Source organism: Salminus brasiliensis, chromosome 1, assembly GCF_030463535.1.
Source record: "Salminus brasiliensis chromosome 1, fSalBra1.hap2, whole genome shotgun sequence".
Classification (NCBI taxonomy): Eukaryota; Metazoa; Chordata; class Actinopteri; order Characiformes; family Bryconidae; genus Salminus; species Salminus brasiliensis.
The window spans coordinates 76067214-76087735 of NC_132878.1; the positions used below are offsets into that span (position 1 = coordinate 76067214).

Genomic DNA, 20522 nt, shown 5'->3' on the forward strand with positions numbered 1-20522 from the left:
CATTGATTATCATTAGAGCACTTTAGGCCCATTTGCAGACTCATTCATTAATCAGGAGACTGAATGCATGCATTTAATATAGCCCTGTAATACGCACCAATAAGCAGTGGCCTTGTGGCTGCATGCACAAGCTTAGTCTATACTAATAATTATATGTGTGGCTATGTGTGCTCAAGAGGAGACATAAGACTTAACACATATTTGTGGTTTAAAAATGAACCCTTTATTATTATAACCTATACATTTATTATTTCACTTTTTACATAACATTGGCAATCAAGCCCAAAGCAGCACCATGCAAGAAAGGAATCCTTAAATCATCCAAATAGGAACATTACAACATTACGATTCAAATACAAATTTAACTTACTTTTGGAATCCAGAGGTATTTATTATAACTCTATAATAACATCACAAACCCTTAAATCACAGACGACTAGCACACTTCTCAGTATGGTCTCAATCCCTTAACACTCCAAGGCTTATTAGACATTAAGACATATTATTCAGTAAGTACAGGGACGTCTGTGCAAACTGGGGGTGCTATTCCTTGGTGATACAAGTGTGTAAAAAACATTCGGCCTGCTGGCTGGCCATTGGCCATTTAAGGGGTTAAAACAATGACCATGGTTATGCTGATGTCTCTTGAATAATAATAGTCATTGTGAATAGTAACTGAACTTGGCTGTGTGTGGTACTGGTTGGATTATCAGTCGTGAATGTGGCTGTTGATCCAGTCTATGAACTTGGCCACCCTGGTGTACACCCCAGGAAAGTTGGGCCTGCCGCAGCCCGAGCCCCAGCTCACAATGCCCGTCAGAAACCAACGCCCGCCCTCTGACACCTGACACGCTAGAGGACCACCTGAGTCGCCCTGTAGTCAAGAAAAGAGCACATACATCGCTGTCATGTTAACCAAATCCTCTTTTATTTTTACCACCATTCAAAATGACAGTGACAAAATTTACATTGTGTGAATATTTGATAACAAATGGACCAATAGAAACAATCCAACATAAGTCTACATTAAAGTTTTTTCCCTGTACTGTTTCAGAGATTCCATTATGGTACATGTAAAGCCATCTCTCACCTTAGAGTTAAATAGGTCAACAGTTCATGTTTTAATATATGGGTCAGATGCAAAGAGAAACAAAAGCTTTGTCAACATTCACTCACCCGGCAGGCGTCCTGCTCTCCGCTGGGCACACCCGCACAGAGCATGCGGGGTGATACGGGGCCATATGTCCTTTTACATTCACTCTGGCTCATCATACTCACCTCAGCCTTCTGCAGTACTGTAGGAAGCACCTTATCTGAAAACATGTACAGAAAGCAGAGGTGATCATTTTGTTTTATCTACTGCTATTCAGTTAGCAAAAGCATTAATAACAATTCATAATTAATACTAGATAATAAAGACACTAAGAGTTAATTTATTTAGCCCATAAGTCATAGTTATTGCTGACTAAAAGCATGGTGTAAATGAATATTGATTACTTTGATTACTGTTTCAAAGTAACTGATTACTGTGCATTTTTTAAGATTTTCCGTTTTAATATAAAACAAGCTATATGGAAAATGAGGTCTTGTTGAGGACAGGTAGACAAGAATAATTCCTTACATGATAATGCCTAATGTAAGGCAAATTATCTGTGTCTGTAAATATAAAGTATTTCTTGATTAGTTTATCGCAAAGAGAAGCAGAACGACTTTCAATATTTACCACATTTGTGCTTATAAGAAGAGAAATGTTTTAATATGACGGTGATTTATTTTTTACCCTACCACCATAATTTGAGATAATGTATAAAAATGCCCAGTTGGGGATGGATATGCCACTGATCACTGCTGTTTTCTAATCTGTGCAGAGAAACTTGTTGAGCTATTTTATGTCTTATTAAATGAGTTGTACAGGGCAACATGCAGTTCACAGCGGTCACTGCAGCTGAAAGTATATTAAAACATGAATGTTAAAAGCATAAAGCTCTCAAGCATTAACATCTTAAGAAAGTGCAGAGTATCGTATGTGGCTTCATCTAGCTGTTATCATTGAAATCACCAATAATATGCAACCTCTTCAAAAGTTTCCAGTTGAAAATCACAGCATGTATTCCGGTTTGCATTGGTTTATGCTGGTCAGGTGCTGAAGACAGAAAATGTAATACTGCAACTCATTAAGTAAAGAATGTTACTTGCAGGCCTGTTACAACCGTCAAATGTCTGTGTTTAAACTAGAGCTGACCTCAGCTGCAAGTATTAAATGTATTATTAGGGTTCATTCAGTTTCTGTCTCACCCTGCTCAGAGCGGTAGCCCCAGCCGGTCACCCAGCAGCGGTGTCCGTCATTGAGGGTCAGTGAAGGAGTGGGCAGACAGACAGGCTGGATGAAGGAGGATAGACTGTTGGGCCAGGCTTTCCTGAGATGCAGCAGGGCGATGTCATAGTCAAAGTTACGAGCATTGTAATACTCATGCACCACGATGCGGCGGATCTCTGCTATGTGCTTGGCACTGCCCTGGGTCAGCATGCCCAAATGGGCCATCCACTGGCGGGGATCTGACAGTCTGGTGAGGTCAAAGATTGAGTGTCATGTACACAACAAAACTTTGGGATCAATGTTTTAAATAATATAAAACCAATTTGGTGGAGGATACAAGTACAAAAAGATTTGAATATTCACATCTCTTCAACTTTAACATGTTTCAAATAACAAATTAGAGGCTGTAAAAAAATATTACAATATCTTGAGATTTAAAATGTGTCCAGAATGATGAATGTGGCTGTAGATAACTATAAAATAGCTAGGAATGTTGATTATATGCAAAGAATGAAGTAAATAAATCAATATGTGAGTGCCCTGTAATTTGCTTTAGTCTTGTGGTTAGGGTTATTGTGCTGCTTAAAGGTGAAGTTTTGTTGTTTTTATCTTCTTTATCCTGCAGTTTTAACACAATGCCCAGTCCTCACTAAAGAAAAGCATCCCAACAACATGATGCTGCCACCACCATGCTTCACTCTTGAGATGTTATTTGTTAGGAATGTGATAGGTCCACTTTACATATTTTTTGGGGGGGAGTAAAGCTCAAAATATCAGTGTCATTTGTAATCCAGAATCTGATGGTTTGAATACTTGACTACTTTTGCCATTACTACAGTATACTGTTCATCAGTTAATGACACACTCCCAAAATACTTGAAATACTGAATAAAACATCAAAAACACTTCATGTAAAGATATTACGGCAGATAAAACAACAAATTATAGTCTATGAAGTGATTCCACACTTTTGAACAGTAATGCAGGTTTAGTAATGCAAGACTGCTGGCCTTTCATTTTCGTAAGAGCAGTTCCGAGATATATAAACTATATGGATAAAAGTACTTGGACACCTGCACATTCAGCCAAAACAGTTATTTTAATATAGTATTTTCCGACATCTTTTTCTATCTTAAAATTAAACAAGCTCTTTGTATCACTGTGCCTGAAGGTTTGATTCTTGGGTCATGCTGCATGCTATCAATAGCCGAACCGAGAGCACAATTGGCCTTGCTCTCTCTCTGGGTGGTTTGAAGGCTCTCTTATCACTTCAGTATGATGATGGCAGGCACGAGCATCTGCTAGCCGATGCATTAGAGCTGGGTATCCGGCATGTTCATTTGAGTGTGCTGGTTGTTATGTTGTATCAGCATAAACACTCTACTCACACATTAGGTGTATTCATTACATTTTACTTTAGGTATAATAGTTGTAATAGTGAATTGTCCACATTACTGTTCCTGTAACTGAGCATTTTTTCCTTTTTTGGCTCTTGGACTGGACTTGTGTAAGTAAGATTATGCTGAGCAGGCTTCTTATGTGTATTTGTATATTTGTTAGTTTTAGAAAGGGTGGGGTCTGCTTATTGGCTCACCTCTCTCTGCTGAAGCAGTGTGCGGCAGAGACGAGCCATTCGCTGGAGATGACCGAGGCTCCACAGTAGAGATGGCCAGCGAAATGTAAACTGACCTGCCATGGCCACTCTCCCTCCACAGCGTTGACCCCGCCTACCACCCGCTCTTGAGGATGAGCACTGTCAATCACACGCTTTACAGAAGTAGGATGACCACAGGCTGCAAAACAAAAAATTGCCTTAGTCATGGTTTAATGCATATTTGAAACGATGAAACTTTAAAGTTTGTATTACTGCACTTCTACACTGAACCGATTAAAATGTCTACATTATTTTCCCATTTCATTCATAGTATGACTTTATAGTATGCTATTATATAGCTGTCCAGTACTGTGTAAAATGTTTGAAACTATTATCTCAGCAGTGAGTTTTGCTTGTAAAACACTATTCATCCTATTAATTAATTAATACAAAAAAACTATAAATGCAGTAAAATGTAAGAATAAATTGGTTTTAGTAAAGGTATTGATATGCTGATTAGAAGAACACAGTTAGATAAATACTATAGGACACCATTCATAAGGCTTTACAACAACTACACCTAACTTTTTATATCAGCTGACACAAACCCACAAAACCATTCACAAATGGCTACTTCAACAAGCTTCATTTGTCACAAAAGCTGCTTTTGCTCATTTTTATGTCATTTCACTCCAGAAATAATAATGATAATAATAACAATAATACACTATATGGGCAAATGTACTGGGACACCTTCTTAAAAACTGTTTCTGAATGAAGATTTGTTTGCATACAACAACATTAGTGATGTCAGGATGCTGGGTGATAACCACCCCACCTCATGTCCAATTCCCTAACTCATCCCAAAATTGGTATTGGATGGAGCACCATCCATCATTCCAGAGAATGCAGTTCCACTGCTCCACAGCTTAATGCTGGAGGCTTTATACTCTAGCCCAGACATGGTGCCTATAGGTTCATGTCAATGTCTATCTTGTCAATCTGCTCCAGGGAGCCCTATTCTATTGGCAGTTGTTCTCTACACGGACTAGAAAATCTTTGTATGTGCATTTGCACATCAGTGTCAGCAATGGATGCAACGTAGCTGAATGAATTTATTTAGAAGGGGTGGACATACAGTGTACTTATTCACTTTGGAATATGTACACTGTATGTGTACATACAGTGTACATAATAGGAACCCTAAGATACTTACAATTGTCAGTACACAGAGCGTTACAGACAAAATCAGCTTATCTTCTACCCACTTAGCTCTTCAAAGTAAAAAAAAACTATTGACCAGGGGTGCCCAAAATTTAGAATGTTAGAATGCTTCACAGCAAACCTAATCTTTTTCTAAATCTTTACAACAAAATAATAAACTTAAAAGAGAGATTTGCATTTCATGAGAGTGAGCGTGTGTGTATGTTTGTGTGTGTGAATGTTGTGAAAAAGAGAGAGAGACACAGATCTGTAATGCTGAGTCATGGAGCTGACAGGTAGCCGTGGCCCTTAAGAACTCATTAAAGCTAGAGAGACCTCCGCTACAGATCCTGAACAGTGATCAAAGCCCAGCCTGTTCACATCCACCTATACCCCCCCCCCCCCCCCCAACCAACCCACGGCCCATACACTCTGCAATTACCCAGCACTGTAGGTCACCCATTACACTGTGGTATAATAATTACACTGCCTTTATGTAAACTGGACTAAGAATTATAGGAGTAATTCATTACCCATGTTGCCCACCTGACAGAACAGAGGCTTGTTGAACTGAGGTGAGTAAAAATGAAGTAATATTTCAGAAGTGAAAGCCAAATTATTTTGAAATGATTTAATGAACTAAGAGTGATTTTATTGTTGTTTTACTTTTCTCAGCTAGATTAATTTAAATTTTACATGTATTACATGTATTAGACGTCTATTCAACATTTCATGTTTTCCCAACTGATGACAATTATGTGCCTCTCTTTATACCGGGTAAAGTGCTACTGCTACGGCCCAAGGATCACTGGGTCATGCCTGTTATCAGCAGAATTGCGCTTCCTCTCTCTGGATGGGTAGAGTGCGCACTTCAGTGTGATATTGGCAGGCACTGGCGTCTGCTAGTCATTGCATCAGAGCTGGGTACAGCTTATGCTTATGTAGTTTCTGACCCTGTATGACACACTTCCATTACTTACTGACTGACTGACTGCATTTTGTGTGATAGGAGAAATTGTGTAATTACACTAAACTATCATTCAAAATAATGCCTGCTCCAGAGCTGCTGAGGTCTGATACGGAACTCACCACAGTCCTTCTCATCACTGTGGTCGAGACAGTCAAAGACTCCATCACACTTTGCGTTCTTCTTCAGGATACAGGCGCCACTGCTACACTGATACCTGATTCCTGAACAGCTGGTCTCTGTAGAGCATCAAGCAACACTTTACTGGAATATGCAGGTCAATGTGGCCAATTTGGCATTACGATACATGTAGGTATTTTCACAATTCCTGACATGTTTTACAATTCAGTTCTTATACACTGAGTGCATATCATATCAATCAGCCACAACATTAAAACCTCCTGCCTAATATTGTGAAGGTCCCACTTGTGTCACTAAAACAGCCCTGACCTGTTAAGACCTGTTGGGGCAAGTTCTCTTGTGGTACTTGGCACCAAGATGTTAGCAGCGGATACCTTAAGTCTTTCGAGATGAGTTACAATGAGGCCTCCATGCATTACATCAGTGAGCCTTAGGTGCCCATGTCCCTGTAGCTTGTCCTGGTTGCCCTTCTGCTGAGCACTTTTGGTGGGTACTGACCATTGCATACCAAAAACACCCCACCAAACTGCTGTTTGGAGATGCTGTGACCCAGTCATATGGTCATCACAATTTGGCTCTTGTTAACGGTGTTCAGATTCTTATGCTTGTCAATTTTTCCCACTTTCAACAGACAAAAACGCTGAATGCTCACTTGCTGCTTAATATTAATATGCCACCCCTTGATAGGTGCCACTGTAACCAGACAGTCAATGTTATTTACTTCACCTGTCAGTGGTTTTAATGATATGGCCAATCATATACTGTATGCTGCACCTCTATAATTGGTCTAAATGTGTCTTTCTTACATGCCTGTAGTAGTTCAAGGCTTGGCCATATCAATTTCCCATTCAGAAAAGCTTACAATGAACATATCATCATATTGCCCAACTCAACACAGTCCTAAGTGCACATGAATGTGAACTAAAAAAGTGGACCTTTTACCTTGAGTGCAGTTGCTCTCGTCTCTTCCATTGGGACAGTCGTTCTTTCCATTGCAGACATACAGGGGGTGAAGAGGGGAGGATCCCACACAGTTTTTGATGGGGTTTGCTGCAGGTTAAAGCATTTTTATTGGCTGATTTGTTAGGATGGATGCTAATACAAAACATTTTTAAAGGTCCCCCACCTGAAGTACATCTTCTTATGATCTCTTAATGAAATCAGTTTGAGTGTATTAAATTGGTTAATTGCCTTCTGGTGCCTAGTTCAAAATATTTAAACCTACGCTGAATAAGATATTACTGGATATAAAATAAAATAACAAGTACTAGTGATTGCTAACTCCTCTCTAGCTGTTCCATTGCTGTAATTAAAAATATTTCCCTAGTTTGTTTAGCGATGGACAAAGAAGTGGACGTACAGCAAAAGACCTCATCACTCTCGTCCTGACAGTCGTCCAGGCCGTCACATCGGCGCTCTTTCTCCACACACAATCCCGTGGAGCACAGGAAGTGACCCTCAGGACATGCTGATGGAAATAATCGAGAAGGGCATATCAAACTAACTGTGAATAAAAAAACAGCTGTGTTATATAGTGCTATGCAAAAGTCAAAAAATAACTTCAGGTATTTTACTTCCGGTCCAAACAGCCACACATTCTTCATTGTTCAGTGTCAGGAAAAAGCAATAAACACACATTTAACACAAGAATACACTAACTCAATAGTTAACTCAACTGTAATATTAGATGTGTGAGTGTTTAGTGAGTCCACCTGTCACTTGTATTACAGCCTTCAGACTCAGTTTTTTCAACAGAAATCTGCAAGGACATTTTTCTACACCTTCAAAATTCAGTCTTACAATGTGGAGCATTTTCTGCTCCCAACAACCCAAATCCTCCCAAACGCATTCAACTATGTTGAGGCCCATTTTTCTGAGAACACCAGCAGGTTCTACATTTGATTCATCCAATGACTTTGAGCTGTTGTCCACAATGGAAGGAGACAGAAACACCTGCAGATATTTTCAGATCTGAAGCAAGAGTGGAGCTTGATTTTCAAGTTCTGTTAATCCCATTTTCTCTGTTTCTTTTAATATTTTTTTGAACTCCAGTTTTTGAAACTTCTTTTCTATTCATTTGCTGTATCGATAGCTGTTCTGACCGGAAATAACTTAAATTGACAGTCTCTGATCATTGCATAGTACTGTATGATGAGTTGGTTCCCTGTGGTTCATACAAAATGTCAGTTTGCAACACCTTAAGATATTAAAAACTAAAGTTTATTTGAAGTAAAAAAGGAAAGATGTAAATTACTGAACTACAGTATGTAGGTGCAATGTCTAACACTTTGCACATGGATTCACCACAGATCTTACGCTGGCTGATGTTGAAGCTGCTGTAGGTGGCGCTGAAGGGCTGCTCTGCACTGCGGGAGCTGCAGCGGAACACCACCTCCACACTTCGCTCGGGAATGCGGAAGACTGTCATGTGACTCACATAGGTTCCACAGTATCTGTAAAACACACCAACAAAGAGAAAACACACCTCCTTTATTCAGTCTGTGGAAATGCGCACAATTTAACAAGCATATATTCATTGATATATTAGCACATACATAAGCTCATTGACCTTCCACCAGCCATGTTCGCACGGGATCAGGTCTTTTGGTGAGAGGATGTAGTTCTGGAACTTGAGAGCCACTCCAAGAGCGCTGCTGGGGGTCTGAAAAATAATCACAGTCAAGATATATATATAAGATAGATAGATAGATAAACATAAATAATTAAACAAAAATAATAACTTGTAGCTCAACTGTATGTATTTAGCAAATGAATCCACCACTATCAGGTTGATAGGTTGAGTCTCTGTGGGTGTTCCGATAAAACAAGACATTCACATGATCTAATAAATGCAATTATTAAATAAGGTTTCCAAATATAAAAGTACTTACAGAAGAATTACTACATAATACATAAGTCACATTTAAAGAGAAGGTCATTATTTCAAAACATTTAATCAAAATCAATAACATTTATTTCTGTAGGGTTCCAAATGTAGATATTTTAGTACAGTAGTCAAGCATCACCTCAATTATTGGTCTCCAATCCTGCTCCTGGAGATGACTTTAGATCCAACCCTAATCCACCACACCTGATCCAACTAATTACTGCCTTCAGAAGTCCTAGATTGGCTGAATGGGGTATGCTAGATTTGGATTATAGTTTAAACTTGCAGCAAGGGAGCTTTCCAGAGCTGTGTGCAGAATGGTGTCCTATTCACTACATACTGCACTACTTTGGGGTGTCTGAAAACCTAGTGCTGAATTTTCAGTGTACTGTAACAATCCCACAATGCACTGTAATATATATTGTACAGACCATGTAAACTAAATGGACATGAAATACACAAAATTCACCTTGTTGTTTGGTTTGAAAATTTGCAAGCATCTTCACTCACCTTATGAAATTGTTCAATCGTTCACCTTGTGGAATTTTGTTCTCTTTAATAGTAGATCATATATAGTGATCTGTATTTTCAAATGTGTAGGGATAGCGAAAAGGGCACAATGATGGACAGAACTCAGAAGGAGGGTTGAAAAAAAAATCTTATGTCACCTATTAACTGCTGATACCAGTGTTTACAAAAACAATAGCATACATGATGTAATGATATTGAACTGAACAGCACAGAAGAACTTGATCAAGGACTTTTACTATGAGACTATTCGGCCAATTGGGAAGCTCTGGTTTATGAAACGCTATGTGTGCACAGCATTTAGACATGTATAGACATTTAAAGCTTGCTGACCTGTACTAACAGAACAGTTCTAACAAGTAACAGGGTAAAGTACCTTCAGCCTCCAGGTGCAGGAGCACAGAGGGGGGAGCAGGCTGGGGTAAAATGGGCTGGTGATTTCTCCCGCTACAGCAGGAGCTGCTGGCATCGTAATTACACTGATACACTCTGCATAAAAGATAACAATCAAACACTAAACAGAGGTGACAATCATACTGTGTACTCTATACTCTATGGTGTCCAACCCTGGTCCTGGAGGACTCCCTGGCCTGCACAGTATAGTGTTTACTGTACACCTGATCCAGCTAATCAGCTCATTAATAAGCCCTTCAAGAGTTGAAGGTGGTATGTTGGTAAGTCCTCAATGACCAGGGTTGGAAAGCATTGCTCTATGCCATTTTATTACATTTTACTTCATTTAACTCTCTTTCTCTCTTCCTCTCCCTCCCTCTCTCTCACACACACATATACACCTTGCTCAGGGATGGCCTGGAAGAAACCACGGAAGCTCTTGTTGCCCTGAGTGAGTCTGAAGAACAGTAGCATGACGTTGGAGGTGGAGACCAGAGAGAGTGGAACCCGCACTGATTCGCACAATCTGCAAGAGGGGAAGAGAGACTAGATCTGTTTATCCTAGAGTTTACTTTCATTGTGATTATTAATGTTTTTCAAATGTTTTGTTTTTATTTGTGTTCAAATGAACTCCTTTTCGTTCGTTAACAAGAACACAGTGGCATTGATTTTAAGCACTATTCATCCATTATACGTACACTACCATTAAATCAAGACTGAAATCACTTTCTATGTTAAAGGGTGCTCTAGAATGGCAATGGGACACTTCATTTTCCTGGGCACAGTTAAAAGTAAAAAGGAAAAGTGACATAACCAAAACAGAGCTGTAAAATGAGCAAATTCTAAAAACAAAAAAGTGTGCTATGCTAAAAGCTAATCCAGCCACAATCTCTTCCGCTTGCTAACCACACACTGCACAAAGACGCCACAACAAAAGCACATCAGCACTAAGACTCCAATAATTCCAAAATATAATTACAGTGTTAATACTATGGTATGTGGAACCTGTGTGTTTCTCTACTAGGGCCATGATAAAAGGACAGAGTTTTCATTCTGAAGTCAAATAATAGGCTTGTCAAATCCCAATAGAGCTTTTTTCACCCCAACCAAAGTTTATACTGAGTATTTATAATTTATATATATTCAATAAATGCATTCTTTGGCACTTTTAACCAATTTTGTTTTTTTTTTAATAAAAGAATATACTTTACAATACACTGTAAAAAATGGTTTGTCAATTCAGTCTAAAAAGAACTGCCCATTTTAACAAGCAAGTGAACTGGTATTTTACATCAATTTAGTAGGTAAAGGTAAAGGTAAAGGTGCACGTATTTGTTTAATAGAAACCCTTCAACAACCTGATGAAATACATATTTCATATACACTAGTGTATATAACCCATATTAAGTTGCAATATTCAACATATTTATTACACAATACATTGTGAAATTCAATTGTATTAAAATATAATAGCCCAAATATTATTTCCCCAAAAGGCCTTTTATTTGATATATCAATAATTCTTTAAACTAAGACATTATTGAATGGCAAATATGATGTATTGTAATGTACACTGTATTTATCTATCTATCTATCTATCTATCTATATATATATATATATATGTATACACACATTCAAAATATGATGAAGTCTTGATATTGATTTTATAAACTTCACTCTTGAGGTTATGCAGCTTTCTCAGTCATTACAGAATCATTCACAGCTGTATCATTATGGACACATCTAATACTGTCTTTTAAAACCTGTGAAATTGAACAGAATTAGTATATTAGAATTTCTTAACATATTTATCTGCAGTCCAATTGGTTTCATCTAAAACACTCATTCATTTCTTTTTTGAACAGTAGTGTAAATTGTGAGCAACCCCAGCTGAAAATGATCTCACTGCAGTCACTGACCTGTGCAGTATCTTGGCTCTCATGGGCAGTAGGGCATCGTACACTGTGAGAGCGTCATAGATGCAGTCAGTGGGCTCGATGTCTAGGCTGTTCACTGTGAGACGGATAATGGTGCCAGGAGCAGACGTGAGCTTGATGTGGCAGCTCAAGCCGCCCCATGACGAGAAGACGTTGAGGGGGACCTTCACTTCAGGCAGGCCTGCATAGAGCTTATCCACACACTCAGAGCCTAAAAGAGAGCCGAAGATACAATGACTGCTATAAGCAGAAGCTACATGCAGTTGCTGAGGCTTTTTTTTGTTTGTTTGTTTTGCATGGCACTAAACTCATGCACGGTAATGTCTACTCAGAGAAAGGTGCACAAAGATGCTTTACCTGTTGCAGTAGATGTGTAGTCTGACCGAAGAGCAACTAAAGACAAAAAAATATTCAAGTAAACATAATCCTTATGTTCTGACTGATGGGGCTTTATAATATTATAAAATATTATGAATATCAGTCATATTAACCACCCCTGCCTATCTCTTACAGTTCTTTCGACATGATTAAGGGATGTTATGTGTTTAATCCAATGCAAGGCCTGTTTTCAATTCAATTTCACTCAAAATTTAATTTCCTTTCACAACAAATGTTGTCACAAAGAGCTTTACAGAGGTCCAGGTCCACGCCTCTTATAAGAAAGCACCACAATGGGGGTGTTTTGGATTTTTGCATTAAATCAATAATTTACCTCCTCAGTCCTAGCGTCCAGTATACTGGATTTCTTTTTCTGTGTTTTGTAATTCACAGGCACTTTTTATATCATCACACCCACCATTACATGTTTCACAACTCTGCTTGTTTATTTGTTTAGATAAAGACACTCACCGGCCTTTGTAGCTGAACAAAACTTAATAAATGAAATATTTAAATGAAAAAAATAAATAACTGAAATGTCTAAGTACACACACACATAGGTACACATATATATACATATATATTTATATATGTATGTGTACATATGATGTTATAGTATGTGAATATGTGGATTTTGAAGATGCTTAAAAAATGTTTATATATATATATATATATATATATATATATATATATATATATAATTATAGACTCCATCAAGTACTGCCTCAGCTAGAACGCTTGTACTTGTTTCTGTACAAAGACTATGTTTGTTTTTTTATATTTCTTAGGTCCTACTAATCCCAAATGGCTAGGAGAAATAAAAAATGCACACCAAAGCAAACCGGGTCTCAGGAGGTTAAGCAAAGAGCAAAACTCAGAACTGTCTTCTTTGCATGTGGAAGGTGCATTAAGTATTAAATGACGAGTTGACAAGAATGGCTCACATTGCTGGTCCTACCATTGATGAAAATGGAGTCAATGTCCACAGGCAGGCCCAGCAGGAAGCCTACAGAAGACCTGTTCTTCAAAGAAGTCAGCACTGAGTCTCTGAGGATGGCATTCACACACTCCTCACACACTGCTGGGGTCTTTAGCCTTGGCACCACAAAGATCATCCAGAAATGCACTAGAACTCCACCTTTGTCATTGTTACTGACAAGAGAAAGACATTTTGTTCATTCATTAAACCACAATTAACAACATCAGGCTTAATGTTTTAACACAAATAACACCACATTTAATGAACTAACCAACAGTGTTTATGCTCATATGAAAAGACTACGACTTCAATAAATGTGGCCTACAGAATTATGTTAATGTAGTACCTCAGGTCTGTTATGATGGTGTGTTTGTAGAGTCTGGATACTGATGAGGATTTGTATACACTGCTTATCTATGTAAAAAAAAAAATCAATGTAAGGTTCACAGTCACTACTAATATATGTTGTCTTATCTGATAATCCACTTACCACGTGTTGGATCTGATTTGCCATGGATACAAATTCACTGGAGTCTGCGTGACGGTACTCTGGTATAAACTCAACATTGGCAACACGAAACATACCAGCAAAGTACACCCCACTGTTGCTTTCTCTCCGAACTGTCAAGAGTAAAATGACAAATGGCATTAGCCCAAAAATCTTCATTGCAAATCATGTTACAAATCAATGTAAGACAGTAAGATTCAATGTAGGAGTGCATACTGTAAATTAAATACACTTTTTTATATTATGCTTTCTTATATTATGCTTTTCTCTATTTTATACAGATTTTATACTACAAAACATTTATAACAATGAGGATATTAGTTAAATAATTTATCTATTTGCTTATCTATCTGCTATAATTAGAGGCTTTTTAGTTTATCTTTTAGTGAACAATTGCAAATTTTAAAGAACACTGCATAGTTTGTTATTGTTCAGTTAAGTCAATTTGTATAGTTTTTCCTTTTACGTGAATAAGAGAAAGCAATGCATATATAATTAATCATCAGAAAGTCTGCCTATAACATGAATATTATAATTATTTTGGGCCAGCTTTAGAAATTAAATGTATATTTAATATATACATTTCCACCAGTTTCCACAATTCAAGACAGAACTACAAAAGACTAAATTAAAGCAAAACAAATGCAATTACGTTAGGCCAACTGAAAATGAAGTAAATGATTATGAAATGATATAAACTGTTAAAGTAACTTTATGAAATGATATAAAGTTATAAAGTCACTGATTACAAATGATATAAAAGAATAAAGTAACTGGTGATTTTTGAGTTTAGATTAATATGTTTACTCCTATCTTCAGGTTAGAACTCCCATATCACATGACCATGGAGGGCTGTGTTTTTAAGGTGATTTAGGCTTATGATCTCCTGTCCCCAGTTTAAGCCCTCTACAGCAGTGAAGTCATGTACAGTTCTCTAAAAAATCTTTTTTTAAATTAATCACTTACAATCTATGATCAGTTACGTGATTGTGGTGGCATAGCTATTTTAACTTCTGTACATGTATTGTATTGTGGTACTAAAACTAAAACACATACTGCAGCTTGAAAGGTGTGTGTCATTACACCCCTATTACTAATACAGCTTCTCAAGAGTTTTCATAAGCAACATCAGTGTCCCTTTCTATGCCTTGTGAAAGCCTGTGGGAGGTCATGTTTACATTATATCATGATGTTGACCTCTGTTTAACCTTTTATGCAGCTGGGAACCAACAGAAGTTCCAGACTTGCATTTCTCACACCTAAAGCTTAAGAATAACACAATCAGTTTGCACCATTATATTTACACTGTGTGCAGAATTATTAGGCAAATGAGTATTTTGATCACATCATCCTTTTTATACATGTTGTCCTACTCCAAGCTCTATAGGCTTGAAAGCCAACTACCAATGAAGTAAATCAGGTGATGTGCATCTCTGTAATGAGAAGGGGTGTGGTCTAATGACATCAACACCCTATATAAGGTGTGCTTAATTATTAGGCAACTTCCTTTCCTTTGGCAAAATGGGTCAGAAGAGAGATTTGATGGACTGAAGTCAAAAATCTTGAGATGTCTTGCAGAGGGATGCAGCAGTCTTGAAATTGCCAAACTTTTGGAGCGTGATCACTGAACAATCAAGCATTTCATGGCAAATAGCCAACAGGGTCGCAAGAAATGTGTTGAAAAAAAAAGGCGCAAAATAACTGCCCATGAATTGAGGACAATCAAGCGTGAAGCTGCCAAGATGCCATTTGCCACCAGTTTTGCCATATTTCAGAGCTGCAACATTACTGGAGTATCAAAAAGCACAAGGTGTGCGATACTCAGGGACATGGCCAAGGTAAGGAAGGCTGAAAAACGGCCACCTTTGAACAAGAAACATAAGATAAAATGTCAAGACTGGGCCAAGAAATATCTTAAGACTGATTTTTCTAAGGTTTTATGGACTGATGAAATGCGAGTGACTCTTGATGGGACAGATGGATGGGCTCGAGGCTGGATCAATAAAGGGCAGAGAGCTCCACTCCGACTCAGATGCCAGCAAAGTGGAGGTGGGGTACTGGTATGGGCTGGTATCATCAAAGATGAACTTGTGGGACCTTTTCGGGTTGAGGATGGAGTGAAGCTCAACTCCCAGACCTACTGCTAGTGGTACAGAAAGACATGATTTTCATGCAGGACAATGCTCCATCACATGCATCCAAATACTCCACAGCGTGGCTGGCCAGTAAGGGTCTAAAAGAAGAAAAAATAATGACATGGCCCCCTTGTTCACCTGATCTGAACCCCATAGAGAACCCGTGGTCCCTCATGAAATGTGAGATCTACAGGAAGGGAAAACAGTACACCTCTCTGAACAGTGTCTGAGAGGCTGTGGTGTCTGCTGCACGCAATGTTGATCGTAAACAGATCAAGCAACTGACAGAATCTATGGATGGAAGGCTTTTGAGTGTCATTGTAAAGAAAGGTGGCTATATTGGTCACTGATTTGTTTTTGTTTTTGTTTTTGAATGTCAGAAATGTTTATTTCTAAATTGTGTGGTGTTATATCGGTTTACCTGGTGAAAATAAACAAGTGAGATGGGTATATATTTGTTTTTTATTGTTGCCTAATAATTCTGCACAGTGATAGTTACCTGCACAAACAGATATCCTTCTAAGATAGCCAAATCTAAAAAAAAACCCACTCCAACTTCCAAAAATATTAAGCTTTGATATTTATGAGTCTTTTGGGTTGATTGAGAACATAGTTGTTGTTCAATAATAAAAAGAATCCTCTCAAATACAACTTGCCTAATAATTCTGCACACACTGTATAATTACTGGATAATAATAATCTTAGAATATTCTAAAAAAAAATCATGCTAGTTATTTTAGGGAGCGAGAAATTCCTTTGAATGGTTGAATCTGTGTGTATGCGTGTGTTACACTTACATGTAAAATACCAAAGAAGGGACCACATGATTATCACAATGACAAATATCACCACTGTGATGATAATGACCAGATGCTGCAGATTCACCAGCTGCTTCTGCTTCTTCAGCCTCTTCGCTCTCCTTCTGCGTCCATTATATGTCCTACATAGTTTATTAAGCATGGCATCCACTGTAGCCACCTCCACAGACACATCAGTCACCTAACACCATGACATGACAGACAGACGGACAGACAGACAGACAGACAGACAAAAACAAGCACCTGTTGCTTCATTATGTGAAAGGATTAATTATAATTAATTTAGTTGCAAACAACATGAAGAATATTGAGTCCCCAGTCTCACAGATCCACGTAACTTGTACCCACAGTATACTGGCCTATTTATCAGAAACACCTACAATACATGTAGGTTCATTTTGTTGGTTGAGTTACTAACTGTAGGTCATTGGTTGCTGCACAGGTTATCAGCCCTTTCTACCCCACCCTTCAATTAAAAGAGACAACCATGAGACCACCACTGACCAGATGATATTTAGATGGTGGACTGTTCTCAGCCCATCAGTAAACCTGGCATGTGCAGTTGCTGATGATTTACAGAATGTGTACATGCACAATTTGTGTTAGTCATCTTCTAGTCCAGTGGTTTCCAAGCCTGGTCCTGGAGGACCCCCTGCCCTGCACAGTAGTGGTTTCCTGCTCTAACACCACCTTCAATTTAGGAAAAGTTTGTTAATTAGCAGATCAGCTGGATCAGGTGTTTTGGGAGCAAACACTAAACTTTGCAGAGCAGAGGACCTCCAGGACAAGGGTTAAGTTTGGAATTACAGTTCTAGCCCTTCAGCTGTAGTCAATGTCAGACCACAGGACCACAGTTGGTCCAATTTCTTTGGTTGGGGCAGCACTGTAAAGCCTTTAGTGATAGGGAAGGTGCCTAAAATAAAAACACACAAAAAATATCTTGCAGGTCTTTATTGAACACTCATTCAACATTCAAATGTTGTAGGGGAAAAAGTAAGTGAACCCCTGGAATTAATAGCTGGTTGACCCCCCCTTGGCAGCACAGTACAGATACCCTCACATTATCCTGAAGAATTGTGATGGAAAAAGTAAGTGACCCCCCCCCTGCTCCTCAGACTGAAATCAGATGTTAACCTGTACCACTGATGCCTTCAGATCTTTGGCTGCTTAGCAGAGTAGCCACAGTTCCAAATTGTCTCTATTTGTAGATTGCTTGCCTCACTGTAGACTGGTGGATTTCTAAAGTCTTTGAAATCATTTTGTAACCCTTTCCAGCTTTATGTAAATCAAATATTTTTGATCATAGATCCTCTTAAATGCTCTTTTTGGTGATGCATGGCTCACATACGCATGTTCTTCTTGTGCCGAGCAAACTCAAAAAGGTTTTTTATCAGTCAAAGTAGCTCTAGTTCACACCTCCAAACTCATTTTCCTAAGAAGACTCCAGGAACGCTAACACCTGACTCCAATTAGCTTTTTTGAGATACAACTCATACATGCTTTATCCACTAGCACTATGAGGTTTGTATGGTTGTTCTCAATGAAGACATGACTGATCAGAATTTTTTTGTGTTATTATGTTTTATAGTTGTTAATACGCTTCACTTGGATGAGGATCAGATCACATTTTATGACCATACAATTCCACAGGGTTCACATACTTTTTCCAGCCACTGTATATCTGGTTAGTGGTGGGCCTATGCTCATCCCTTTCCTTTGATCAACTGGGCAGGAACAGATGGACTTATGATGGAAGCTTATAAAGTGTGACTATATGGCATGTGTTTCTGATAAATGCCAATAAACACAGGCATACCCAAAACAACAGAACACTGCATTCCATACCAGCAACACATCACACTGGTATACTACATGACAAGCCATTTTCTAGCAAGCAAGAGCCGCCAAATGTAACCAATCATTTTATTAATGAAAGGTGTCCACAACATGTCTACAACACAAATCTAGCATGTACCCAAATTTTACTCAAATCAGAATGACCAGTGAATCTATACACTCTGATCTCTGATCTTGAGTTTGGAGTCTCTCAGAATTTCTCTAAACTGGTGCATTTGACATCAAACCACTCAGAACGACTGTTTACATGGAAATAGAAATAGAAAACTGGTGAAATTCCTTAAATTGATTTAATTGAATTTTTGATTCAACCGACTGTTCAAACAACAAATGATGAGTGGTTCCATTATCATGATTACTTTGACTTAGTTCATCCTATTTTACCATTTCATGTTTGTCTACAGTGCATTGTGTTGTAGTGTGTGCAGGAAGTGAGAGGTCAGACATTTCAATGTAAGATAACGTTTCCTAGAGGGAGCTCTCTTATCACCCTCAGATATCAGTGGTTAGAATTACTCATTCATGCCAATCTCATTCTGAAAGGGATCCAATTAGGTTACACTGTCTCCCAGTAACAGGGTTCAGGCTGAGCTCCCAGGTGTTCAGCTGAATGTCTGAATTTACACGAGTGAGATTAATATTATGTGGTTTAAATGGGCTCATTCAGATCCCTTTACTCTTCTTTGGATGCATCCCAACTTTCTTATGATCAGGCTTGCAGATTACCCAGTAAGCTTAGGTGGTGGTGTCTATAAAAGTGAATAAGATGTAGTAAAAAAACAAAGAAACAACAGAACACTGCAAACAAGATGTAACTTAGTTACAGAAAAAACAGAAAGCATCAAGAAACCCATGGAGAAGCTCCCGCAGTCGTGGTCATTCTCAGACCGGGTTGGTGTTTTAAGGTCAGGTGTTCAGCCTCATGGGGCTAAAGTCATTCATTATTTATAGGATGTCATCCTAAATTACGCGTTTTACTTACTCACGATGAGATAACCAGGCTGGTCGAGCTAACGGTCTCTCTCTGCTAAAGTAGAATGGGGTTCAGTTTCACTACGTGGCCTACGACCCCCAATCCACGACCTGTTTTAAAGTTTTTAAGATGATTAAGGAACCGATCCAGAGGGACTCGACTGCAGTACTGCAAATCAGGCAGGCTAGTCTGTAACTTCACAGCATCACGACTTCAGTGTTGCTCAGGCATGTCCCAAACCACACACACACGACCAGAGGTCATTACATACACATACGACAGGCTACTAATAAGTGCACGAATTACTAGTTAGTACTGTATAGCAAGAGATATTGTGTGTGTGTGTGTGTGTGTATGTATGTATATATATATATATATATATATATATATATATATATATATATATATATATATATACACACACATATACACACACACACACATATCATATAGCTGTATGTATATATATATATATATATATATATATATATGTTTGCTTATTATAATCATTAGCATCTTAATGAGTGTCCCTATGTTAAAGCAATTACTCAATTAATTAGTTAATGTGTGTGTGTGTGGGGGGGGGGCAGTCAGTAATGGAGACACACACACACACACACACACACACACACACACACAAAACCATAGCGGTCCCTTACACTCGCAGCCGTGTCATCCTCGCTCCCCGGGCCGCTCTCTTCGTGCGCCGTCTCCATAGCAGCGGCACATTCCTTGGGCGCGCGTTTATCCAAATCAATCGAATCGAACGTGATCAAAGCGCTGTCGACTCCGCGCGCTGAAAACCGCCGTCCTGGACATTCGCAGCCCGTTAAGCAGCACAGACGAAAAGCAAGTGAGGAGAGACAGAGCGGTAAGAGCATCCAGTAAGCCAGTGTAACTTTATCC

At 38.6% G+C, this 20522-nt stretch overlaps 1 protein-coding gene across 1 annotated transcript; it reads right to left on the bottom strand.

Moving 5' to 3' along the window:
* Positions 1-709: 709 nt before the first annotated feature.
* Positions 710-20332, bottom strand: tmprss7 (transmembrane serine protease 7). Its single transcript, XM_072657770.1, has 19 exons — positions 20278-20332; positions 17930-17949; positions 16766-16967; positions 13816-13946; positions 13672-13739; positions 13305-13498; positions 12326-12361; positions 11951-12179; positions 10432-10556; positions 10014-10126; positions 8778-8884; positions 8539-8675; positions 7583-7690; positions 7165-7272; positions 6204-6320; positions 3912-4110; positions 2296-2564; positions 1177-1313; positions 710-874 (listed from the first exon to the last, which is right to left on the bottom strand). The coding sequence occupies exons 1-19, from the start codon at positions 20330-20332 to the stop codon at positions 710-712; spliced, it is 2520 nt and encodes an 839-aa protein (XP_072513871.1).
* Between the last annotated feature and the right edge of the window lie 190 nt (positions 20333-20522).

Bases quoted from the DNA above. Each gene is read 5' to 3' on its own strand.
- tmprss7 (XM_072657770.1), bottom strand. From the start codon at position 20,332: ATGGAGACGGCGCACGAAGAGAGCGGCCCGGGGAGCGAGGATGACACG. The intron at 8,885-10,013 runs GTACTTTACCCT...ATTATTTTTCAG, and splicing joins CCTGCACCTGGAGGCTGAAG to ACCCCCAGCAGCGCTCTTGG. The intron at 875-1,176 runs GTGAGTGAATGT...TCTTGACTACAG, and splicing joins GAGAGCAGGACGCCTGCCGG to GGCGACTCAGGTGGTCCTCT.